The 22,449-nt window shown below is 55.2% G+C and overlaps 1 protein-coding gene across 3 annotated transcripts in view; it reads left to right on the forward strand.

Annotated features, from left to right (window-relative positions):
* Positions 1-22,449, forward strand: part of CERK (ceramide kinase) — a 79,113-nt gene that overhangs the window by 11,845 nt on the left and 44,819 nt on the right. Inside the window, exon 1 of one of the 3 annotated variants that reach the window (XM_005566987.4) lies at positions 11,804-12,049. The exons of 1 other annotated variant lie outside the window; for it this stretch is intronic. In XM_005566987.4, coding sequence (XP_005567044.3) covers positions 11,908-12,049 — 142 coding nt within the window. In that variant the 5' untranslated portion in view covers positions 11,804-11,907. Of the gene's footprint in view, positions 1-11,803; positions 12,050-12,189; positions 12,510-22,449 lie in introns of those variants that run through there. One more of the 3 variants, XM_045364226.3, reaches the window with a different exon arrangement.

The raw sequence follows: 22,449 nt of genomic DNA on the forward strand, positions 1-22,449 counted from the left end.
GCTGCCCCACTCCTCCTCTCCCCCCATCCCCTGCGAGGCAGTTTCCCCGGAGCTGCCCCACGCCTCCTCTCCCTTCATCTCCAGGGCACCCCTCTGAGTCACGAGCATCACATCACCCACTGGAAATCTGGAAATGCCACGTGCAACCAAAGAGCTGGCCAAGGGTCAGATGGCCCCAATTCCATGTGACCTGGACACATCCCAGCCCCTCTCTGATGGTCATCTTCCCATCTGTAAAATGAGGTAATCAGCACTGTCCCGCATACCTAGGAGGGTTTTTCTAAAGATCAGATGAGACAATACATGGGAAACTGCCTTAGGGAGATGCAAGCATCCCACCAGCGTCTGGGATCGGTATTGAATGGGTGAGAAGGCTGGATGACTCCACACTGAGACCAGCTTGCAAGACCTGTTGGGTGAGACCTCCAGCACCACCGCAGGTCCTCCTTGAAGGCTTCAGGAATCTGTTTTCACAACCCCTAAGCCTCATTCCACTTTTCTACTGCAACGCACAACACAGTGTTTCCTTCGGGTAACATCCTGCAGCTCGCCCTGCGGAATTCCTGCCCTGGCTCTCAGCCGCTGCAGCCAGCCATGACTGGGGGACTGTTTACCCCCAAGTGATGGCGGCAGCCTGGCCAAGGAGCATCTCGTGAACCTCTTCTTGTGGCTCTGAGTTAACACTGTGACTCACAGACAGGCCACTTCAAGCTGTTTCTTTACTGGAAGCAGAGGAAGATTAAAGCATGGATTTTTTTTTCCTTCACGAGACAAAGCAAGCTCTGTGTAGCTCGAAACTTGGCCCTTCCTACATGTTGCTCCCGGGGAAGTCACAAAATGTACTGAGAAAGCAGCAGGCAGTCGGCTGAGTGACTGGGGGCCCAGGATGTGCCCAGGGAGCCTTGGAGTATCAGAGCTGGTGGGCACCTTAGGTTCCTGCCTCCAATACTCCCGTTTTGTGGATGGGCAAACTGAGGCCTAGAAACTAGCTATACATTTAAAACAGAGCTAGACTCAACCCTAGCTCCCCGCCTCCCCAACCAATGCTGTTTCTGTCACCCCTCCACTCTTGACGGTAAGCAGCCCCAGTGGGGAGGAAGGAGACAGGACAGGAGATGCTGGGGGAAGAGAGCAGCCACCTTGGGGATGGTAGGGGGTGAAGGCACAAGCGAAGCGGTGGCCTCTGGGAGGCTCTCCTCTCAGCCCTGATTCTTAGGAGGCTGTTGTAGGAGCTAGAGGGGCAGTCCCAAGAAAGGCTACCCCACTTCCTGACCCCCAAGCAGTCACCAGCGGCGAAGCCCAGCTGCTTGGGCCCTGACCGCTGAGACCCAGGCTTCCCTTTGAATATGGGAGGTATTTGGGTGGGGAAGCACGTTCCAGGTCCCATCATCACCAGGACAGACACTGAGAGACACCTGGCTTCCTACAACCCCCATGTCTGCTTTCAGGGCAAGCGGGGGCCAGCAAAGGGATGGGAATGGCACAGGGTCCTTGGTTGGCTGGTGAAGCAGCCTGACCACAGAGGTCCCTCAGCTCCCTGCCAGCGTTCTCTCCTGGCACCAGGTGCGCACCTATACAAGAGGCCAGAGTTCAACTGGACAGAGGCAGACACCGGCTCTCAGCAGCAGCGACGTCGTACTGGCTCTGTGCCAGGCTGCATCCAGGCATCTGCCTCTCAGCTGTCCTCTGGGGGCCGGGCCAGTGAGCAGGTGACCACACAGGCCCAGGTGCAGAGTGGATTCAGGGCCTGGGCTCCTGACCCTGGATGGGACAGAGTAAGGCAGGTCCCTACCGTATCTCACTGTGTGTTGAAAGGACCACCTGCATCCAGACCCCCTGAGGAGGGTGTAAAAAGTGCGGATTCTCACCCCACCTGCCTCAAACCCAGTGAATCAGCATCTCTGAGGGTCTGTGCCTCCCGGCCCAAATGCTCTCACCCTTGACCAGTGGACAAGCAAGAAGCAAAACTGGGTGCATCTCCAAGGGAGGAGGCATCCTCACAACCCCTCCTCTCCGTGGGAGAAGATTACACGTGGAATTTTCCGTATCCCACAAACATCCCTCGGTGGAGAGGCTGGGGCAGATCCACATGCCCTTGGCTCCTGAGCAGCTGCTAATTGGCACTGCTGTTCTATTTCTGCTCAGGGTCTAAATGAGGTCACCTCCCAGTGCCACCTGAGATGAGCCAAGCAAGGAGAGCTCAGGGCCCAGGTGCAGCTGGCCCAGCCCATCCCTGGGGAAGGCTGTATAATCTGGAATCAGGACAACTCGAGCGATCCACCTCTTACGAGTGAAAGGTTTCCCAGGACGTGGGACTTGAAGCGCTAAACTAGGAAAGTCCAGCAAACCAGGGGTATTTGGTCACCAGAGGACAGCCCAGGGACGTCTGTGTGTGCCTGCTCCTGTGGGGAGTGCATGGCGATCACAGGAACCCACTCCCCAGAGCCCCAAAACTCAGTCAGACCCAGCAGCTTGGTCCTGCCAGGATGGGAAGGAAGCGTGTAGCACAGGAGCTGCAGAGTCCAGCAGGGATCCCCTCTGCCACTTAGCATCAGCAAGGCCCTGAGTGGGGAGTGCAGCCCTCCAAGTGCCTCTGGTTGCTGCCTGGGGACAGAAGTCCCTCCAGAGGTAGCCCCTGAGGCTTTCTCCCCTGCCTTGGTCTCTTGATCACCGTACATAGACCAGCCTCAGAGAAACATGACCACAGCCGCCACCGAGTGAACGCCGACCGTACCCCAGACGCTGGGCTCAACAGTCTGCCAGGGCTGCTCGCTCTGATTTTGTGAACTAACATTTAATGAGCCCTTATTATGCCAAGCGCTTTGCATTTACAATACTATTTAACCCTCTTAACATCCCATGAGGTTGGTTTTAGTATCTGCACTTACAGAGGAAGAAACCAAAGCACAGAAAAATCGAGTGATTTCTGTAAGGCAGAGGTTATCATGGGGGATTTGGCAATGTCTGGGGACACTTTGGGTTGTCTCTGGGTGAAGGGACAGTCCCTGCCACCAAGAGTGATGTGGCTCCAAATGTCCACAGTGCTGTCCTAGGAAACCCTGGCCCAAGGTCTCACCGCCCTTCCTCACAGAGTCTGGACTTGAATCTTGAGCCCTCAGCCACTCTGCTCTGTGATCATTATCCTCGTTTCACATGTGAGAGAAAACTGAGGCTCCAACAGGCGAGGTGAAGGCTCCCAGCGAGTGCAGCTGGAGCTGGGGCTCCACAGGACCATGTCTCCCTTTCTCCGCCTTCCCTGGGGTGCTGTGACCCCTGCTTTCCTCCTGCCTCTCTGGCTGAGCCATCTCAGTTTCCTTCATGGACTCCTTTTGAAGCTGTTCTATTTGTGCTCAGGGTCTAAATGAGGTCACTGGTTCGCTGCCCTGCCTTTGAGTGTTGGTGAATGACCAGATTACTAATCCCACAGCAAGGCTATCCTGCAAGTGAACAGAAACACCAGCAACAATGAAGATAGCACAGTACGTAGAGACTAGGACTGTCCCTTATAATCAAGGACATGGCGCTCCCCGGTCCTGGTCCCCTCCCCTCCTTGCTTCAGCAGATCCACTCCCATCTATTCACCAAGGAGTCTCCAACATGACCTCCGGACCCCAACACAAAACCCCACAGGCACCGTGGGATGCTCCTTGCTCGTGCTTCCACCCGAATGACAGGGACCCATCCCCCCAGACAAGGCAGGGTGCTGGGGGTCATTCTAGACTGCTTCCTCTCACCCCACATCCTGTCAATCACTGCATCCCATCATTTCTGCTTTTTGACCACCTTGATCCTAACCCATCTGTTTCCAGCCCTACTGTCATGGTCCATCTGGGATACCCTAATCTCCTGAGTGGGCAATCATCCTAGAAATTCATCTTTTATTTTGGTGAAGTACACATAATGTAAAACTTACCATTTTCACCATTTTATTTTTTTCGAGATGGAGTCTTTCTCTGACGCCCAGGCTGGAGTGCAATGGCATGATGTTGGCTCACTGCAACTTCCGCCTCCTGAGTTCAAGCAATTCTCCTGCTTCAGCTTTCCGAGTAGCTGGGATTACAGGTGCCCACTATCACACCTGGCTAATTTTTGTATTTTTAGTAGAGACGGGGTTTCACCATGTTGGCCAGGCTGGTCTCGAACTCCTGACCTCGGGTGTACCTATATAAGAATATATGTGGCCAGGCGAGGTGACTCATGCCTGTAATCCTAGCACTTTGGGGAGGCTGAGGGGGGTGAATCACAAGGTCAGGAGATTGAGACCATCCTGCCTAACACGGTGAAACCCCGTCTCTACTAAAAATACAAAAAAAATTAGCCCACCGTGGTGGCAGGCGCCTGTAGTCCCAGCTACTCTGGAAGCTGAGGCAGGAGAATGGCATGAACTCAGGAGGTAGACCTTGCAGTGAGCCGAGATCGTGCCACTGCACTCCAGCCTAGGCGACAGAGCAAGACTCCGTCAAAAAAAAAAAAAAAAAAAAAAAAAAAAAAAAAAAATATATATATATATATATATATATATATATATATATGTACAACATGGATGAACTGTAAAAACATCCACAGAGATAGAAGGTAGATTAATGGCCGAGGCAGGTGGAAGGGAAGTGTGGAGAGTGAGGGGTAATGAGTATAGGGTTTCTTTACAGGTAATGGAAATGTTCTAAAATTGATTTTAGTGATGGTTGTATTACCTTGTAAATACTCATCAGCAGTGACCTGTACCTTTTAAATGAGCAAATTGTATGTGAATTATATTTATTTATTTACTTATTTTTATTTATTTATTTATTTATTTTGAGACACAATCTCGCTCTGTCACCCAGGCTGGAGTGCAATGGCATGATCTTGGCTCACTGAAATCTCCGCCTCCCGGGTTCAAGAAATTCTCATGCCTCAGCCTCCCAAGTAGCTGGGATTACAGGCACGGGCCATCATACCCAGCTAATTTTTGTATTTTTAGTGGAGACAGGGTTTCGCCATGTTGGCCAGGCTGGTCTTGAACTCTTTACCTCAAGTGATCCTCCTGCCTCAACCTCCCAAAGTGCTGGGATTACAAGCGTGAGCCACTGCACCTGGCCATATTTCAATAAAGCTGTTATTAACAAAACAAAGGCTGGAGGAGAGGCCTTGGATATGTGGCCTGGCCTGGCCACCACTGGTCAGCGACTGTCTCTGGCCCTGCTACCTTGGTCCCTCCCTTCACCAGACTCTCCCCTGCTTTACCACTGACCTGGGGCCGTGGCTCCCATAAGGTGACTGCCTGCTCCTGTGTCCTGGGTGAGCACAGCGCCCTGGACTTTGAGCCTTGGGCCTCTGTGCACTAAGGTGCGGTTCCTGGGCCCTGCCCTGGCTGTGCTGGGATCCCAGTGCATCCGCCAAGCCCTCCCATGCACGGTTGCATTCGTGTCCATTCCTTTATGGTTTTGTGTCTTTGCTGTTTGGGGCCTGTAAATATACATAATGCTGTTATGTATTCATCAATCTGTATGACGAAATATCTATCATTACCTTTAAAAAAATTTTTTGGCCAGGTGCAGCGGCCCACACCTATAATTCCAGCACTTTGGGAGGCCGAGGCAGGCAGCTCACCTGAGGTCAGGAGTTCGAAACTAGCCTGGCCAACATGGCAAAACCCCATCTCTACTAAAAATCCAAAAAATTACCCGGATGTGTTGGTGGGTGCCTGTAATCCCAGCTACTCGGGAGACTGAGACAGAATCATTTGAACCCAGGAGGCAGAGGCTGCAGTGAGCTGAGATTGCGCCACTCCAGCCTGGATGACAGAGCAAGACTCTGTCTCAAAAAATAGATTTAAAACATTTTATTTATGGACATGCTCACGACACAGCCTCAGAAGGTCCTGACAGCATGTGACATATGCCCCTATCATTGCCTTTTTTTTTTTTTTTTTTTTGAGACGGAGTTTTGCTCTTGTCGCCCAAGCTGGATTACAATAGCACAATCTTGCCTCACTGCAACCTCCGCCTCCTGGGTTCAAGCGAAGCTCCTGCCTCAGCCTCCTCAGGACCTGAGATTACATGCACCCACCACCACGCCCGGCTAATTTTTTGTATTTTTAGTAGAGATGGGGTTTCATCATGTTGGCCAGGCTGGTCTTAAACTCCTGACCTCAGGTGATCCACCCGCTTCAGCCTCGCGAAGTGCTGGGATTACAGGCATGTGCCACCACCACACCCTGCTAATTTTTTTGTACTTTTAGTAGAAATAGGGTTTCACCATGTTGGCCAGGCTGGTCTTGAACTCCAGACCTCAGGTGATCCTCCCACCTAGGCCTAGAAAAGTGCTGGGATTACAGGCATGAGCCACCACACCAGGCCATTATACCCACTCTTTAAGATGGGTCAGCGCCCTCTGCACACACCTCCAAGTGGTGTTATTTCCAATTTCATGGGTTTGACGGAGCAGGTTTTCTTCTTTTACTCTCAGTGCACCAGGTTCCAAATGTGGCCCTATCCCTCATCCTCTTGTCCCCAGACCCACCTGCCTCCAGTCTCTGGCTAGGGGGAGTCACTGGTGCCTCCACCTCCCACCCCCTGGCTGAATCAGATCACCTGTCTCCTGGGCATCTTGCTATTTTCTCACTAATTTTTTATAGGCCTCAAATATAAAAAGGCAAACAAGACACACCCAGCAAGCTATCTAGCCTGGCCTTATCAGTCTCAAAATCACAGTTTATGGCACTTCTGGGCACTCATGGCCTCTGGCTGTGTCCTCACAGCCTGGGCTCCAGGTCCCGTCTCCCCAGTGATCCCACTCCACCTGACCAGGGTGTTCAAAGGCCACTCAGCTGGACCCCGTGCGGGGTCACAGATGTCACCAGGATGGGAGTCTCTTGGGGTAACTCTTCCCCCAAACTCCCAAGGCTGGACATTGTGGTGCCTCCAGTCCCTGGAATGAGTCAAGGCTGCATTGCATCAGGGAGAAATGGACACCTTATTGAAGACGCCAGAAGAGGCAGGTGCACACCCTCCCGTGGGTGCTAGTAGACTGGCCTGCTCTCAGGGCATTTTCGGTTTGGAGCGGAAACCCCGAGCATGGCCAACAGGGTGCAAGGCGGTGAAGAGGGTGGGATTCAGAGTCTGGCAGTCCTGGGTTCATTCCCAGTTCTGCCCCTGGCCTGCTGGATAACCCTGGCCTGCTCCTCTAGCCTCTCTGGGACTCAGTTTCCTTATCTGTAGTAGGGTAGTATCACCTTGAAGGTGAAATGTGCTAATGCTAAGCAGAGTGACAGACATCCTGTTGGTGCCCAACAGAGGCAGGTCACCCAGGCAGGAACCTGCAGGGTTTAGGCCAAACCCAAGCCTAGCCTTTGAGACCTCCCCCTGGGTGTGATGTACCCCCGGCCCTCCAGGGGTGTGAGCAGTCCTGATCCCTGGCTGCCTTTGGAGCTATCCCAGGCTAGCCTCACCTCCCTAGCCTTTTAGCTTGGTTCCACTGCCTCCTGAGGGCCATCCTCCACTTCAGCCCAGGCTCTGAGTCTGTCTTCCCTAGATGGGCAGGCTGAGGCTGGGCAGAGCAGCACTGTCTTCCTGTAAGAGAAGCTCAGGCAGGACAGTCCTGCACGTCCTGGAGGGTGGAACAGACTGGTCTGCCCTGGTGTCCAGGGAGCAGTGCGCGCTGAGGCTGAAGCCTGGAGCTTGTGTCATCCACAGTTCCCACATTTCAGACTCTCTCATGGCAGGGAGACCCCAAAGCCTGGGACAGGGGAGCCTGGAGTGCCCCCGCAACCCATCTAATTACTTTTCTGTACAGCCGGAGCAGGCCAGGATTGTTTTGTGGGTCTTAGTTTTCATGTCTGTGAAAAGGGGTAAGTGATACCCATCTCCAGGGGCTACAGTCTGGATGACGTGGCGAACCCAGGGATGTCTGTTTTGTAATGATCAGCTTACTCTCCAAATGTCTGGGCCTCTTGGGGCCCAAGACATTTCTTCCAGACCCTTGAGGAGAAGCCTCGAATTCTCTTTAAGGCAGTCAGCCTTGAAGAGGAGTGTGGGAGGTTTCTCCTTGAGGGTGGAGGGCTGAGGGTGGACGGCTGAGGGTGGAGGGCAGAGGATGTCATTCCTGGCAGCCCATGTACAGCTGGTGCCGGGATCCTCCCACCCCAATCCAGCATTCTAGTTTCTGATGTCAGATGGTGGTGCTGACTTCACAAGACAGGGAGTCTCGGGAGATAAGCTGGAAGGACTGGCACAGCAAACAAGGCCGGGGCCCAGGAAGAGAAGGGAAGAATACATCAGAGGCCATGGAGGAGATCATGCTAGGCGGGGCTGCTGGTGCCAGGCTCCTGCTGGTGGCCAGGGCTCCGTGGACAGGAGGGGCTGGGGCCTATGGTTTGGATGACCCAGTGGGTAGGACACTCGTGGGTATGGGGGTGGAACAGCTTAGACGGAACCTCAGGAGCCAGGCGGCCCATTGTGTGGGACAGCCTGACCGCCCAGGGGAATGGGTGCTGGCCGCCGCTGGGCAGGATGTCTGGCTTAGCAGGCCCCAGGGCCATCAGGCCAGCAGGCAGCAGCCCAAGCCTGCAGACTGGATGCAAGATAGGGGCAGGTGGCAGGTCAAGGCCTGACTAATTAGGACCAGAACTCCAGGCTGCTGGGGCTGAGCCCGTGCTCTCTGGCCTACCTGGCAGCTCAGGGCCCTGTGCAGAGCTGAAACCAGCCGTATACACAGCAGGCTAGCAACAGGCTGGGGCATCAATTGTTCTGAAGTGCTGTAAGGAGAAGTGAGGCCCTGTGGCAGCTGGGGGTGGAAGTACCATGCAGTGAGCTGACAGGGGACTCTGTGGCATGAAGGGACAAGATAGGGGTTGAAGGAGAAGGTGAGTGGGGGCCTCCCAGGCAGACGTGTGGGAAGGGCATTTGGGGCAGGGCCTAAGGTGGGCAAGGTGTGCCTGCCAGGGAAGAGGTGGGTGAGGTACTGGGAGGTCCTCAGGCAGCCAGGGCTGGCCTCGTCTACATTTTCAAAGCTCCTGTGGCCTTCGCAGCCAGCTCCTGAAGGGCCCCTTGGGTGTAACACACAGCAGGGACCCGGCAGCTGCTCTGGGGTGGAGCTGCTCTTTCCTCCCATCCCTCCAGTGCTGTGCCCAGAGTCATGGCCCTGGCCCCACACAGGGCCTGACCCCCACCCAACCCCTCTCCCATGCAACTCAACTGCAGGACGTGCATCTTCTGGAAACTTGGGCTTCGTGACATCACCCTCTCTCCCTGAGCATGAGCATGGGGCTCTGCAGCGGCCAGGCCCCTCCCCAGCCCATCCTAGGACTACAGGTCCCCTGGGTCTGCTGGGGCTGCCATAACAGAATACCACGGACTGGGTGGCTTCCACAAGAGCAATCTGTCGTCTCCCATTAACAGTCGCAGAGGCTGGAAGTCTGAGGTCAGGGTCCAACCCACAGGATTGGCCTCCTGGAGGTCACGCTCTCTTGTTGCTCCTTCCCACGGCCACCCCTGTGTACACACGCCTCGGGGGTCTGTGTGTGTCCACATTTCCTCTTCTTTTTTTTTTTTTTTTTGAGACGGAGTCTCGCTGTGTCTCCCAGGCTGGAGTGCAGTGGCGTGATCTCGGCTCACTGCAAGCTCCGCCTCCCGGGTTCACGCCATTCTCCCGCCTCAGCCTCCCAAGGAGCTGAGACTACAGGCGCCCGCCACCACACCCGGCTAGTTTTTTGTATTTTTAGTAGAGACGGGGTTTCACCATGTTAGCCAGGATAGTCTCGATCTCCTGACGTCGTGATCCACCCGCCTCGGCCTCCCAAAGTGCTGGGATTACAGGCTTGAGCCACCGCGCCCGGCCTTTTTTTTTTTTTTGAGACGGAATTTCGCTCTCATCACCCAGGCTGGAGTGCAGTGGCGCAATCTCGGCTCACCGCAACCTCCACCTCCTGGGTTGAAGCAATTCTCCTGCCTCAGCTTCCGGAGTAGCTGGGATTACAGGCGCACGCCACCACACCCAGCTAATTTTTGTATTTTTAGTAGAGACAGGGTTTCACCATGTTGGCCAGGATGGTCTCCAATGCCTGACTTTAGGTGATCCACCCGCTTCAGCTTCCCAAAGTGCGGGGATTACAGGTGTAAGCCACAGAGCCCAGTCAACATTTCCTCTTCTTGTAAGGACACATCGGATGAGGGCCCTAGCAGCCTCACTGAATCTCCTGTGTGTGTTGTAACTGATGTTGCTGTCTCCCGCAATGGAGCTCCTTTGGGTCCTAAGCAGTTCTGAGTCGTTTCTGGGTCCCCCACTCTGGCTGCAGGATTTTAAGCCGAGGTGTGCAGAGGACAGAAATGTGAATACGCCGGGAGGGACAGGCAGAACCTGAGCACAGGGAGGCCCAGGGAAGAGGTCCCCAGCAGGGACGCTGGTGCTCCCGGGCCCCTGCCCACGCCACCCTTGCCTGCCAACCCTCTTCGCACGCAGCAGCACCCTCCTGCCACTGGCACGAGCTTTCCTTTCCAAGTAAGTTTCAGATCCACATTTCTCAGGCCTCAGAGTGGCAGCTGTGGGAGGGAGGAGGCTGGGCAGGCCTTGCTGCCGCACACCCCACTGTGTGCCACGATCAGATACGGCCTGCTGGGACTCTGACTGGGCCCAAGGTGGCTGCAGGACTGCCCTGGGGCCTCCACTACATGGCCTGAACAGGGGCTTGGCTCCCAGGGAGGAATGATTCATGGCTGATTCCTGCCCTATAGACAGTCACAAGGAGCTGGCAGGATAAGACCTGTACATGCAGCCACCTGGTGCCAGGCACAGCAGCAAGGCCACATGGACCTGGCCCATCCCACCTCTGTCTGCAGCAGCAGGGCTGGGCAGGGGAGCTGAGGGGAGGGGCAGGCCTCACACCTCAGTGTCAGAGCCAGACCTCAGTGTGAGCCTAGGCTCTGCCACACTGGAGCCCCGTGCTCTTGGGCAAGTGACTTAATCTCTGTGAGCACAGTCTTCACTGATAAATCAGGGAGGGATGTGCCCTCTGAACCAGCTTGTGGCTGCTTCCTATGGGGCTGTGTTAGGCACTGCGGGCACAGAGACTGGAGCTTGCATGAAGGGGCAGAGTGTGCTCTGAAGGCAGGGCTGGAGTCCCTGCAGGCTGGTGATTCCTTCAGCTGGGGGGTCAGGGAGGCCTTCCTGGGGAGGCGGTGAATTGGGGCCACAGGGGCCATGTCTCTCCAAGTCTGGGACCCAGGCTCCGGTTCGTAGGGCCAGCTCAGGGGCGGGTGCTCAGCTGTCTGCTCTGTGCTTCAGGCCCCAGAGCGTTCAAAGGGCTAGCGTCCCAGCCCCCTAGGAAGACCTCCGCCTCCTGAAAGGCTTCCCTGACTGCCGGGGCCCAGCTGCAGGTCCCCTCCCGGGCCGACAGGAGGCCAGGATCGAAGAGGGCACCCGCTGCCCAAGGTCACGCCGCCCGTGGCGCCCCCATCCAGGCCCGCCCTGCGCCCGATCGCCAGTATTGCATTTCCGCGCCGCCCGGACCCCGCCTGATCCACTGCCCGCGCGGAAGGCGCCACTGAGTCCCGGCCGGTCGCGGGAGCACCAGACTCAGCACCCAGCACCCAGCACCCGCCGGAGAGGAGAGGAGAGAAAGGCAGCCGCCTCCCGGCCCCAGCTCCCTGGCTGCGGCCCGCCCCATCCCGGCCCCCTCCTCCGCCCCCTTCTCCCTTTCTCGGGTCCCCCCCGCCTCTCCTCGGCTCCCGGCCACTCCTCTACCCACCCCTCCTCCTCGCCCCCGCCCCTCCTCGCCCGGCCCCTCCGCGGTCCCCGCCGACCGCGTACGGGGTGACGCAGCGCCGCCTCCCGCCGCCTGCCGCCGGGGCCACTGCAGGGGCCGCTAACGGTCCGGCGCCCCTCGGCGTCCGCGCGCCCCCCGCCTGGCGGACAAGCCCGCCGGCGGCGATGGGGGCGACGGGGGCGGCGGAGCCGCTGCACTCAGTGCTGTGGGTGAAGCAGCAGCGCTGCGCGGTGAGCCTGGAGCCCGCGCGGGCGGTACTGCGCTGGTGGCGGAGCCCGGGGCCCGGAGCCGGCGCCCCCGGCGCGGGTGAGTGTCGCCGCCGCCCGGGTTCGACCGGACCGGGCCAGGGAGCGGGGGCGGCGTGGGGGACCCGGCTAGGGGGACCGGGTGCGGGGAGCGGGCGACCGTGTTGAGGCCGGGGGCCCTGGGAGCGCAGGCGCCGGGGAGGGTCGGGGCCGGCGGGAGGGAGGCCGGGACCAGGGTCCGGGCTGGGCGCTACCGTCTGCTCCGGGAACCGGAGGACAAAGCGCCGCGCAGTGGAGGGGAGGCCGGCGCCCCATCCCCGCGGGGAGGTGGTACCCGGGGCGCGTTCACTGGGTCGTGGCCCCCGGTGCGGTCTGTCCGCAGGGCACCTCTGTACAAGACGGACTGTGGATGGATCCTGAGGGGGGTGTCAGGCGCTCCCCACCCCGAGCATTGCAGTTTAATCCAAGAACAGATGCTTTTTTTAAGCAGGGATCCGAAACCTGAGAGGCGCCCTTGCAGGGTGAGGACTTCCTGTTAAAAAGTTAAAGAAGGAGCCCCTGACCTTCTGTGGGGTGTGCTCCCTACTCGGGATGGGGGAATTGATTTCGGTGCCACGGGTTGACGATTTGCCCCACAGAGGCCCTCCAGATGAGGAGAAGAGTGACTTTGGTAAACATGGAGGACGCACAGCCCACCCTGGAGGGCCGGGGTGCAGCGGCGGGACGGCCTCCTCAAGGCTCTAGGGCAGAGCTCTAGGGCAGAGCTGTCTGGTGGAAGAGAGGTTGGCAGAGAGGTTGGCAGAGGCTTATAAAGAGGTGCCCTTCCGCACTCCGGGGCAGCGGGAGGATTGCAGCAGTTCAGGTCTGGACAGTGAGAAGGGGGAGGTGTTGGCGGCACAGGAGACCCAGGCTGGGTGGTAGCCGTGTGTTCCATTTCATTCATGCCCTCTTTGGCAAATATTTATTGTATGCCTGCTGGGGACGGACGGGGGCCAGCATGTGTGACACAGTCGCCGCTGCAGCAGAGCTTTTTTCCTTAAAGGGAGAGACAGGGCACACAGAGACAAGTGTCTAATGGAGTTGGGCACTGAGGACAGAGCTTGCAGGGTAGGGGGCAGGGTTGTGCAGGTGGGGTAGGTCACTGTGTGGTAGCTGGTGGTCTCAGCAGTCCTCACTCACACGGTGGCTTTTACCAGAGACTTGGAGAGACTGAGGGCTCTGCATTCCAGGGACAGATCCATCCAGGCCTGAAGAGCAGCGAGTGTAAGGCCCTGAGACCACCAGGAGGCCAGTGTAGCAGGAGTGAAGGGAGATGGGGGGAGGGAGAGTGGGGCCCAGGTCTCCTGCAGCCTTACAGGCTGAGATGGCGACTTGCTTTTCTCAGTGAGTGGAGTGGGAGCGCCTGGAGGGCCTTATCCAACTTAGCATTTTCCAGGGATCTCATGTCCTCTGCGTGGAGGACCCAGAAGAGGGATGGGTCCTGCAATGGGGAGAATTTGGCCCTGTGCAGATGGGAGATGGCGGTGGTCAGGGTTGGATGTGGAGGGACTGAGTATGGGAAGGAGGTCTGTTGGAGCTGCTGTTTGCTAGAAGAGAGAGCCCTGCAGGAGGACAGAGGGTTTGTTTTTGTTTTTTGTTGTTGTTGTTGTTGTTTTTCTTTTTCTTTTTTTTTTTTTTTTTTTTGAGACGGAGTGTTGCTCTGTTGCCCAGGCTGGAGTTCAGTGGCGCGATGTTGGCTCACTGCAACCTCTGCCTCCCAGGTTCAAGCAATTCTCCCTGCCTCAGCCTTAGAGTAGCTGGGTTTACAGGAGCCTGCCAGCATGCCTGTCTAATTTTTGTATTTTTAGTAGAGACAGGGTTTCACCATGTTGGCCGGGCTGGTCTCGAACTCCTGACCTCAGGTGATCCGCCCACCTTGGCCTCCCAAAGTGCTGGGATTACAGGTGTGAGCCATGGCGCCCAGGCTTTTTTCTTTTTAATTATTGGGGTGAGTGTGGTGGAAGCCAGGATTCATGGTGGATGTGCAGAGCTGGGGTGACACCTTTAGACCCTGTGAGCAGATAGGGATGGGTGTGGCGGAGGCCAGGATTCCCTGGTGGATGTGTGGAGCTGGGATGACACCTTTAGACCTTGTGGGCAGTCAAGGTCAGGAGTTCTTCTGGGCGGTTTCTGGTGCTGAGCTGTGAGGATCTGCAGGCTGGGTGCTGGTGGGGCCAGAGCTGAATGTTAGGTGGGGCCAAGGTTGAGGGGTGGTCTCAGACCCATGACCAACACTTGGTTTCCAGCCCTGGGGTCACCTATCTGTGGCTGGGCATCTGAGACTTGACTTTTCTAAGGTCTGTCTCATGTCCCTTTTGGGAGAAACGTCACACCTCAAATATTACCTACCAGGGCCCACACACAAGGAGAACAGATGCCTGGCCTGGGCCCGAAGGGTTTGTACTTTGTTGTAAATCCCTAGGCTTCAGGAAAATGACTGCCTCCCCAGGCACTTCCTAAGTGCGCTCCGCTGGCCTTTAAACCGGATGGGTTCCTGGGGGGCAGCTGCTCCCATCCTAGGGATGAAGGGGCTGATCTGCAGGGACTGGAAGTAACTGGCCCAATCAGCTGCTGTGCTTGTAGCCACTGGGCTGTAAGGCCTCCCGCAGACTCCAGTGGCTGTGGAGACACCAGATCCCACCTGCAGGGCGTCTGTGTGGGAGGTCAGTCATCACTGCTTTCTGCCTTGGCGTCCCTGGCCAGCTCCCATTATGGCTTCTAGTCGCCTGGGTCAGGGCTTGATGCGGCGCGGCGTCTGCTTTTGTCCAGCGTGCTGGGGTCTGCCTCTTGGCATGCTTATTGCTTCACTCTCGCTAAGCCAAGGCGTTTTTGTGCAGGTTCATCCTGAGCTGCCTGACTGGCCTGTGGGGAGCTTGGTCCCTCTTGGAGAGGGAGGGCTCTGGTTGGTGGGGCCATGGCTGGTGGGGCCCTGGCTGGTGGTGGCCCTGGCTGGTGGGGCCCTGGCTGGTGGCCCTGGCTGGTGGCCCTGGCTGGTGGGCTCCCTCCAGGAAGCAGCCTGCCCGCTCCACCCCGGAGTGCTCTCCCACGCGATGGGAAAATCTCAGCAAGTTGGGAAACGCTGAGTTGTGAATGAGTTCAGAAATACAGCCACACTGTCTCTTGGTTTTTTCTCATAACTTTACAGTCCTCAGAAGGAATCAGGCCCAGGTTCGATTCTTATATGCTTGAGGTCAGTAGGGCTGTAGTAGGGCGGAAGAACGTGAACCCAGCTCACAGGATATTTAATTTGGTCAGCAAGGTGGCATTGCCCAGCCCTTGCCACTCCCCCAGGTGTATCTGGGCACACTGGGATTTACTAGGTTGAGGAATGATGAGAGGTGGAGAATTGTTCTAAAACTGGCCCTAGGAGACCTGTGAGATGAGGCAGGAACAGCCCTGGAGCTCCAGGTGACTGACGGGCTAAGGACAAAGGCAAGGCCACTGTGTGTGCCCTGCTGGGGTGGCCACTTAGTTATTCCGACTCCTTTGTTTTCTCTGTAGCATCACCCCTGTTTCAGATGTGGACAGTAGGAGTGGGAATTGACTGGGCCCAGAGGCAGTGATGTACAGAGGGGGCTGGCTTTGAACCCAGGCACGTGCACTTTCCTCTGTGGGTCATCATGCTGGGACAGTGACTGACCCGTACAAGAGCACAGACAAGGACTAGCAATTCGGATCGCTGCAGCTTCCTGGGCCAGAACCTCACCCAGGCACCTGAGGAAGCCGCGACAGCCGTGCCCTGGGCCACCAGCCTGGTGGGAAGTAGGGCAGGACAAAAACAGGAACTCGAAGTGGGTCATGCTCGTTGAACTGGAAACACTGCGTTGATATCTGGGTTATTTCCCCTGGCTGTCGCAAAACACACTTAGATAAACCCTGGGCCTGGGAAGTGTGTGTGTGTGTGGGTGTGTGTGTGTTGGTGGGTGAGGGGGCTGCTGCCCAGGCTCTGCCTTTGTGGGAGGATCCTCCCCTTCCTTGCACTAACCCCACTTGGGATGTCCCAAGCTGGTGGTGAACTTATTGGGCAGGTCAGTGCTGTCGTGTCCTCAGCACATCCTGCAAAGTGCCTGGCAAAACATAGACATGCCACAGATACTTTAAAAATTTTTTTTCCTGCTTACAAAAGTAAGTCATGTTGATTTAATAATATCTAGAAAACACGGAAAAGCATACACAAAAAGTCATTCTTCGACTTAGAGGTGATTAATATTTGGTATTTGTGTATATGTAAATATGCATGAAAGAAAAGCTGAGAAAACATACTGCAGAGTGTTTTCCACGCTACTAATTCCCCTCCTAAAACATGATTTTAAAAAATTGACTTTATCAAGGTCTAATTTGCTGCAATAAAACTCAGACATTTTAAGGCACATAGCTGGATAAATTTTGATAATTGCGTGCACCTGTGTAAACATCACCCGGATAGCAGCAGCCCAGAACCTTCTCCTGGGCCCTGGGCTGTTTTCTCGCCAGGGACGGGTGTGATGCTAATAGCGTTTCATGTAAATGAAATTGTGCCATGTGCACTTCTTTGTGCCCAGCTGCTTTATCTCATTTTGTGTTTTTTTTAAGATTCATCATGTCAGCGGTTCCATCTTTCTGGTTACTAGTCATATTGCATTGTGTGGGTACACTAGTGTATCCGTCTACCTGCTGATGGGCTCCTGGACAGTTCCCAGTCCATTCAGCTTGACTATGTGGATAAAGACACCCTGATCCTTTGGGGGCTATGCTTTTGCTCCTCTTGGATGCATATTTAAGAGTAGAAAGCTGAATCATAGGAAAATGTGTGTGTGTATATATATATATGTATTTTTGAGTGTATATAATATATTTTATTATATTTTTGGAGTCTTCTTCTGTTCCCCAGGCTGGAGTGAAGTGGCGAGATCTCGGCTCACTGCAACCTCCGCCTCCCGGATTCAAGTGATTCTCCTGCCTTAGCCTCCTGAGTAGCTGGGATTACAGGCACCTGCCACCATGCCAGGCTAATTTTTGTATTTTTAGTAGAGACAGGCTTTCACCATGTTGGCCAGGCTGGTCTCAAACTCCTGACCTCATATGATCTGCCTGCCTCGGCCTCCCAAAGTGCTAGGATTACAGGCGTGAGCGACTGCACCCAGCTGTGAATTCTTACAAGAAAATAGAGGACAATTTATAATACTGGAATGGGAAAAGGCTCTCTTAACCAAGATGGAATCCAGAAAGAATAAAGAAAAAGCTAGATTATTTGACTCAATAATTTTAAAATGTCTTTTGTAAGATACCATAAATTATTTTTAAAATGATGGGGGCCGGGTGCGGTGGCTCACACCTGCAATCCCAGCACTTTGAGAGGCTAAGGTGGGCAGATCACTTGAGGTCAGGAGTTCGTGACCAACCTGGCCAACATGGTGAAACCCCAACTCTACTAAAAATACAAAAATTAGCTGGGTGTGTTGGCATGTGCCTGTAATCCCAGCCACTCAGGAGGCTGAGGCAGAAGAATCGCTTGAACCCGGGAGGCGGAGGTTGCAGTGAGCTGAGATTGTGCCACGGTACTCCAGCCTGGCAACAGAGTGAGACTGCATCTCAAATAATAATAACAATAATAATAATAACATAAATAGGATAGAGAAAGGGTTAACTTTTTTTTTTTTTTGAGACAGAGTCTCACTCTGTCGCCCAGGCTGGAGTGCAGTGGCCGGATCTCACTGCAAGTTCCGCCTCCCGGGTTCACGCCATTCTCCTGCCTCAGCCTCCCGAGTAGCTGGAATTACAGGTGCCCACCACCACACGTGGCTAATTTTTTGTGTTTTTTTTTGTGTTTTGTTTTGTTTTCTGTTTTGTTTTGTTTTTTGAGACGGAGTCTTGCTCTGTCACCTGGGCTGGAGTGCAGGGGCGTGATCTCGGCTCACGCCTGTAATCCCAGCACTTTGGGAGGCGTGAGCCACCGCACCTAGCCATCGATTTTTATATCAGTTTAAAATGTTTAAAAAATGTTAACCCAGCCGGGTGCGGTGGCTCACACCTGTAATCCCAGCACTCTGGGAGGCCAAGGTAGGCGGATCACGAGGTCAGGGGATAGAGACCATCCTGGCTAACATGGTGAAACCCTGTCTTGGCCTTACAAAATAATGTACCAAATATCCAGGAAACAATCCACGATTACATTATTTTGTAAGGCCGAGTCCTTTTGATGTTTTTTGGAGGCTGGGTGGTGCGCATGCCTGTAGTCCCAGCTACTCAGGAGGCTGAGGCAGGAGGAGCATTTGACGCCAGGAATTCAAGGTTACAGTGTTCCATGATTGCACCACTGCACTCCGTCCTGAGTGACAGAGCAAGACCCTGTCTCTTAAAAATAAATAAATAAAAAATAAAGTCCTTTGGACAATTTTTCTATTTAATTACATTAATTTATTAATTTATTTACAGTCTCTCTGTTTCGCAGGCCGGAGTGCAGTGGCTCAGTTTCGGCTTACTGTAGCCTCAACCTCTTGGGCGCAAGCCATCCTCCTACCTCAGCCTCTCAAGTAGCTGGGACTACAGGCATGTACCGTCATTCTGGCTAATTTTTAAAATTTAGTTTGGGCCGGGCGCGGTGGCTCAAGCCTGTAATCCCAGCACTTTGGGAGGCCGAGACGGGCGGATCACGAGGTCAGGAGATCGAGACCATCCTGGCTAATATGGTGAAACCCCGTCTCTACTAAAAATACAAAAAAAAAAAACTAGCCGGGCGAGGTGGCGGGCGCCTGTAGTCCCAGCTACTCGGGAGGCTGAGGCAGGAGAATGGCGTAAACCCGGGAGGCGGAGCTTGCAGTGAGCTGAGATCCGGCCACTGCACTCCAGCCTGGGCGACAGAGCGAGACTCCGTCTCAAAAAACAAAAAAAACAAAAAAAACAAAACAAAACAAAACAAAAAATTTAGTTTGTAGAGACAGGGCCTCACTATGTTGTCCAGGTTGGTCTCAATCTTCTGGCCTCAAGCAGTCCTCCTGCTTCAGCCTCCCAAAGTGCTGGACTTACAGGCATGAGACACCAGACCCAGCCAATGTTTCTTTCTCAAAAGCAGGTACTCAGTCTGGCTAGGCACAGATGGCAGGTCTGTCTCACGTGGCGAGGGAGGTGGCACCTGACTGCCTAGCCTCCGAGGCCCTGGCTGCCCTGGTTTGGTCCCTCAGGAGCGAGGCTGGACTCATCTGGTCATTCTCAGAGCCAAGCATTCCTGCTCCAGCCCCCTCTGCTCTGAGCGCCCCTCTGCCCCCAGCACACCCTGGCTCCTCTGGGACAGGGCCTGCACCCACCCTGCTGCCCCATAGCTCAGACATCCCCGAGGCCAGAGCTGGAGGTAAAGCTGGCTCCCAGCCGTTGACTCTGCACGCCGGCCTCTCCAACCAGCAGGCCTGCCGCTGTGGATCTCTGGTGTCCTCGGTTCATTGCCCGTTTCTTCTGTCTTGTCCAGAGTTTTTCGTTGTAGCGGGTGGGAGAGACAGGCAGTCGGGCTTGCTTCATCCCGGCCAGAACTGGGCGTCTGAATGCCGCTGTCCATGTAGGCCAGTGTGTGCCGTGCCCTGCGGTGCTGTGGCTTCACACCCAGTGGGATCCTCACAGCCCTCTGAGACGCCCCTCGTTGTCTTCCCGGAGGTGGAGACGTGGGACTTAGAGCTCAGCTCACAGGTGCGGAGTGGGGACTCAGAGCGAGGCGGCTCCAGAATCTGGGGTGAGCTCCCTCGTCAAAGGCAGGGACTCTGGGATTGAAGTAGCCCCCGTGGCCTTTCGTAGCAGGGTGCCCGGCGGGAAGAGCAGGGTTCCTGGAGCAAACATCAGTCCAGTTCCCATGACAAAGTTCCCTGAGGCACCGTATGGTCCCTGGAACCCTCGGACACCCCGTCTCGTCGCTAGGACGGGAGGCTGACGCAGGTTTCCTGCGACCTGACAGTGGGCGTGGAGTGGGGACGGCGGGGGTTCTGTGTTGAGATGCCGACTGGTATGGACTTCAGTTCTGCGGGTGTCATCTAAGCAGGTCTAGGATTAGCCTGATTCACTTCCGGAGCCCACAGACAGGGGCTGCGCAGGTGTGTGATTCCAGCCTGCCCTCCAGAACCTCCTGGCTTAACAGGAAAAATACAGTCCTGTGTGTTGGCTGCCACGTGGGCTGTGCAGGTGACATGCCCGTCCACATGCCACAGTCCTGTTTCCTGAGAGGAATGATTTGGCATCCTCGGGTCCAGGCCTCTTGTGCATGCTAACGGAGCATCCATGCTAAGGAGTGGCGGGGCTGGCAGGGCCGGGGGGCGGGGGTTGGGGCATGCGCAGGACGTTCAGAAGCCCTCGGACCTTGGGTGGTCACCGGGTGGTCCTGTGGGGTGCTGACCAGGCCCCTGCCTGAGAGTGGGGCAGGCGGACCACAGCACCCTCAGGCTGGTATCAGGGGACGTTAGGACGAGGAAGGATTTCTGGGGTGGGTTCCACAGGGAATGGACACTGTTTACTTGAGATGTGTCCCTAGAACTAAAAAGTCTGGGCACAGTGGCTCATGCCTATAATCCCAACACTTTGGGAGGCTGAGCGGGTGGATCGCTTGAGCTCAGGAGTTAGAGAGACCAACCAGGGTAACATAGAGAGACCCCATCTCTCCAAAAAAAAAAAAAAATTGCTGGGCATGGTGGCACACACCTGTGGTCCCAACTACTTGGGAGGCTGAGGTGGGAGGATTGCATGAGCCTGGGAGGTTGAGGCTGCAGTGATATGAGACTGCACCCATGTACTCCAGCCTGGGTGACAGAGCAAGACCTGTCTTAAAAAAAAAATAAAAAAGAGAGAGAGAGACATTGGTGGCTACTAATGATGTGCTGACAAGGGTCAAAGGTCACATTTTATGGCATGAAATAGCAGTAAGTTATAATTGGCAGGTACCTTATCCCAGCATTATGAACTTTGGGGGCTTGCTATGAGATTTTCTTCATCATCCGTGTGGTCAGAGTAACCATGGCTCAGCCTCACTGGGTTGCAGAGCAGAGGTCTTTGGGCTAAATTTGCCACATATTTTTTTCTTTGTTTGATTTGCATGGTGAGTTTTTCTTTTCCTTTTAAAATTGTAACTAATGTTCTACAATCAGAAGGTTTCCCATAAAAATCCAAACTTAGGCACATCCCTGTGTGACAGCAGCACCTACAGCGGAGACAAGGGCTGGGGACACAGACATGCAATCATGTCTGGATAAGTCGCAGCTCAGGGCTGACCTGTGGGCGCCACATGGGTTCTGGCTTCTCCCACCTTCTGTCTGTGTATCAGACCCATCAAGGGCTGTGTCGGGGTGGACGTGGTGGGCGGGGAGGGAAGGGGGACAGTTTGACCACTCTCTGAGTTTGCTGCACGTGGGATTTCTGGACTCTCCCTGGCAGTGGTGGGCAGGGCTGGTTTTTGGTCTTCCTTGGCATAGGCAAGCGCTCACCTTTAATTTTTATTGAAGATCAGATGTTCACACGGCTCGTGTTTACTGAGTGGCGGGTTGCCAGGGAAATGCATTTGCGTTGCATGTAATTGCAGGGGGAATCAGAACTCCAAGCCGCTCGGATCTTTTGGGTGTTCTTCCTCTGGGGTGACCCTTACTGCTCGGACTCTAAGCGGGCCGGGCATGCGGAGGTCAGTGTGGCCTGTGCCACTTCTCCAGGACCTCAGCATCCCCTGCACTGTGTGTGGGTATGATCCACAGACTTCCACACTGGACTTGGCACTTCTCCAGTGGGCACAGTGGGTAGCGGCCTGCTCTCTCACCCGCTTCCTTCTGCCGGCTCTCACGTGGCAGGTTGTTTTAGTGGAGAGTCCCAGGGACAGCTGCACCCTTGGCTGTGAACTTGCTTTTGTCTCGTTGCATATCCCCAAGAGGCGAAAGACATCTGGGGCCTCCCGACGACTGCGTGAGGTCGGGAGCGGCGTATTCCGCCACCTCGACCCTGCCCTGCCATGAGCATGCTCACACATGTGTACCCGTGTCACTGGCAGACACTCAGTGCTCCTGTGACACACGGGAAACCTGTGCGCCCTCCTGCTGGACGGGAGGCCACTGCGCGTGGCTCAGTTTGATCCAGGAACTTCTAGTGTCAAAACTGATTGACAGCAGGCACTGTTTTCATCTGTGAGTCACCAGCGTGAAATAAATTTGATTTTAGTGGATCACAACAAGCACTAAAAAACACAGAGAACAGAATGGAAAAAGAAGCAACTGGAAGCCAGCGTGCTCTCAGCTGCCCCAGCAGGCATCACCCGGACTGTGGCAAATGCTGCAGCGGTCTGCAGAGAGGGAGCCAGCAAACACGTGAGCCGCCCGAGAACCAGGAGGCCAGGCTCACTCGCTGACGTGGCATTTGATTTTTCTGGAATGTGATGGCCATTTGATCGTTACCTTTATTGGAGAGCTCACTACATGTCAATATGCGTCA

Source organism: Macaca fascicularis, chromosome 10 (assembly GCF_037993035.2).
Source record: "Macaca fascicularis isolate 582-1 chromosome 10, T2T-MFA8v1.1".
Lineage (NCBI taxonomy): Eukaryota > Metazoa > Chordata > Mammalia > Primates > Cercopithecidae > Macaca > Macaca fascicularis.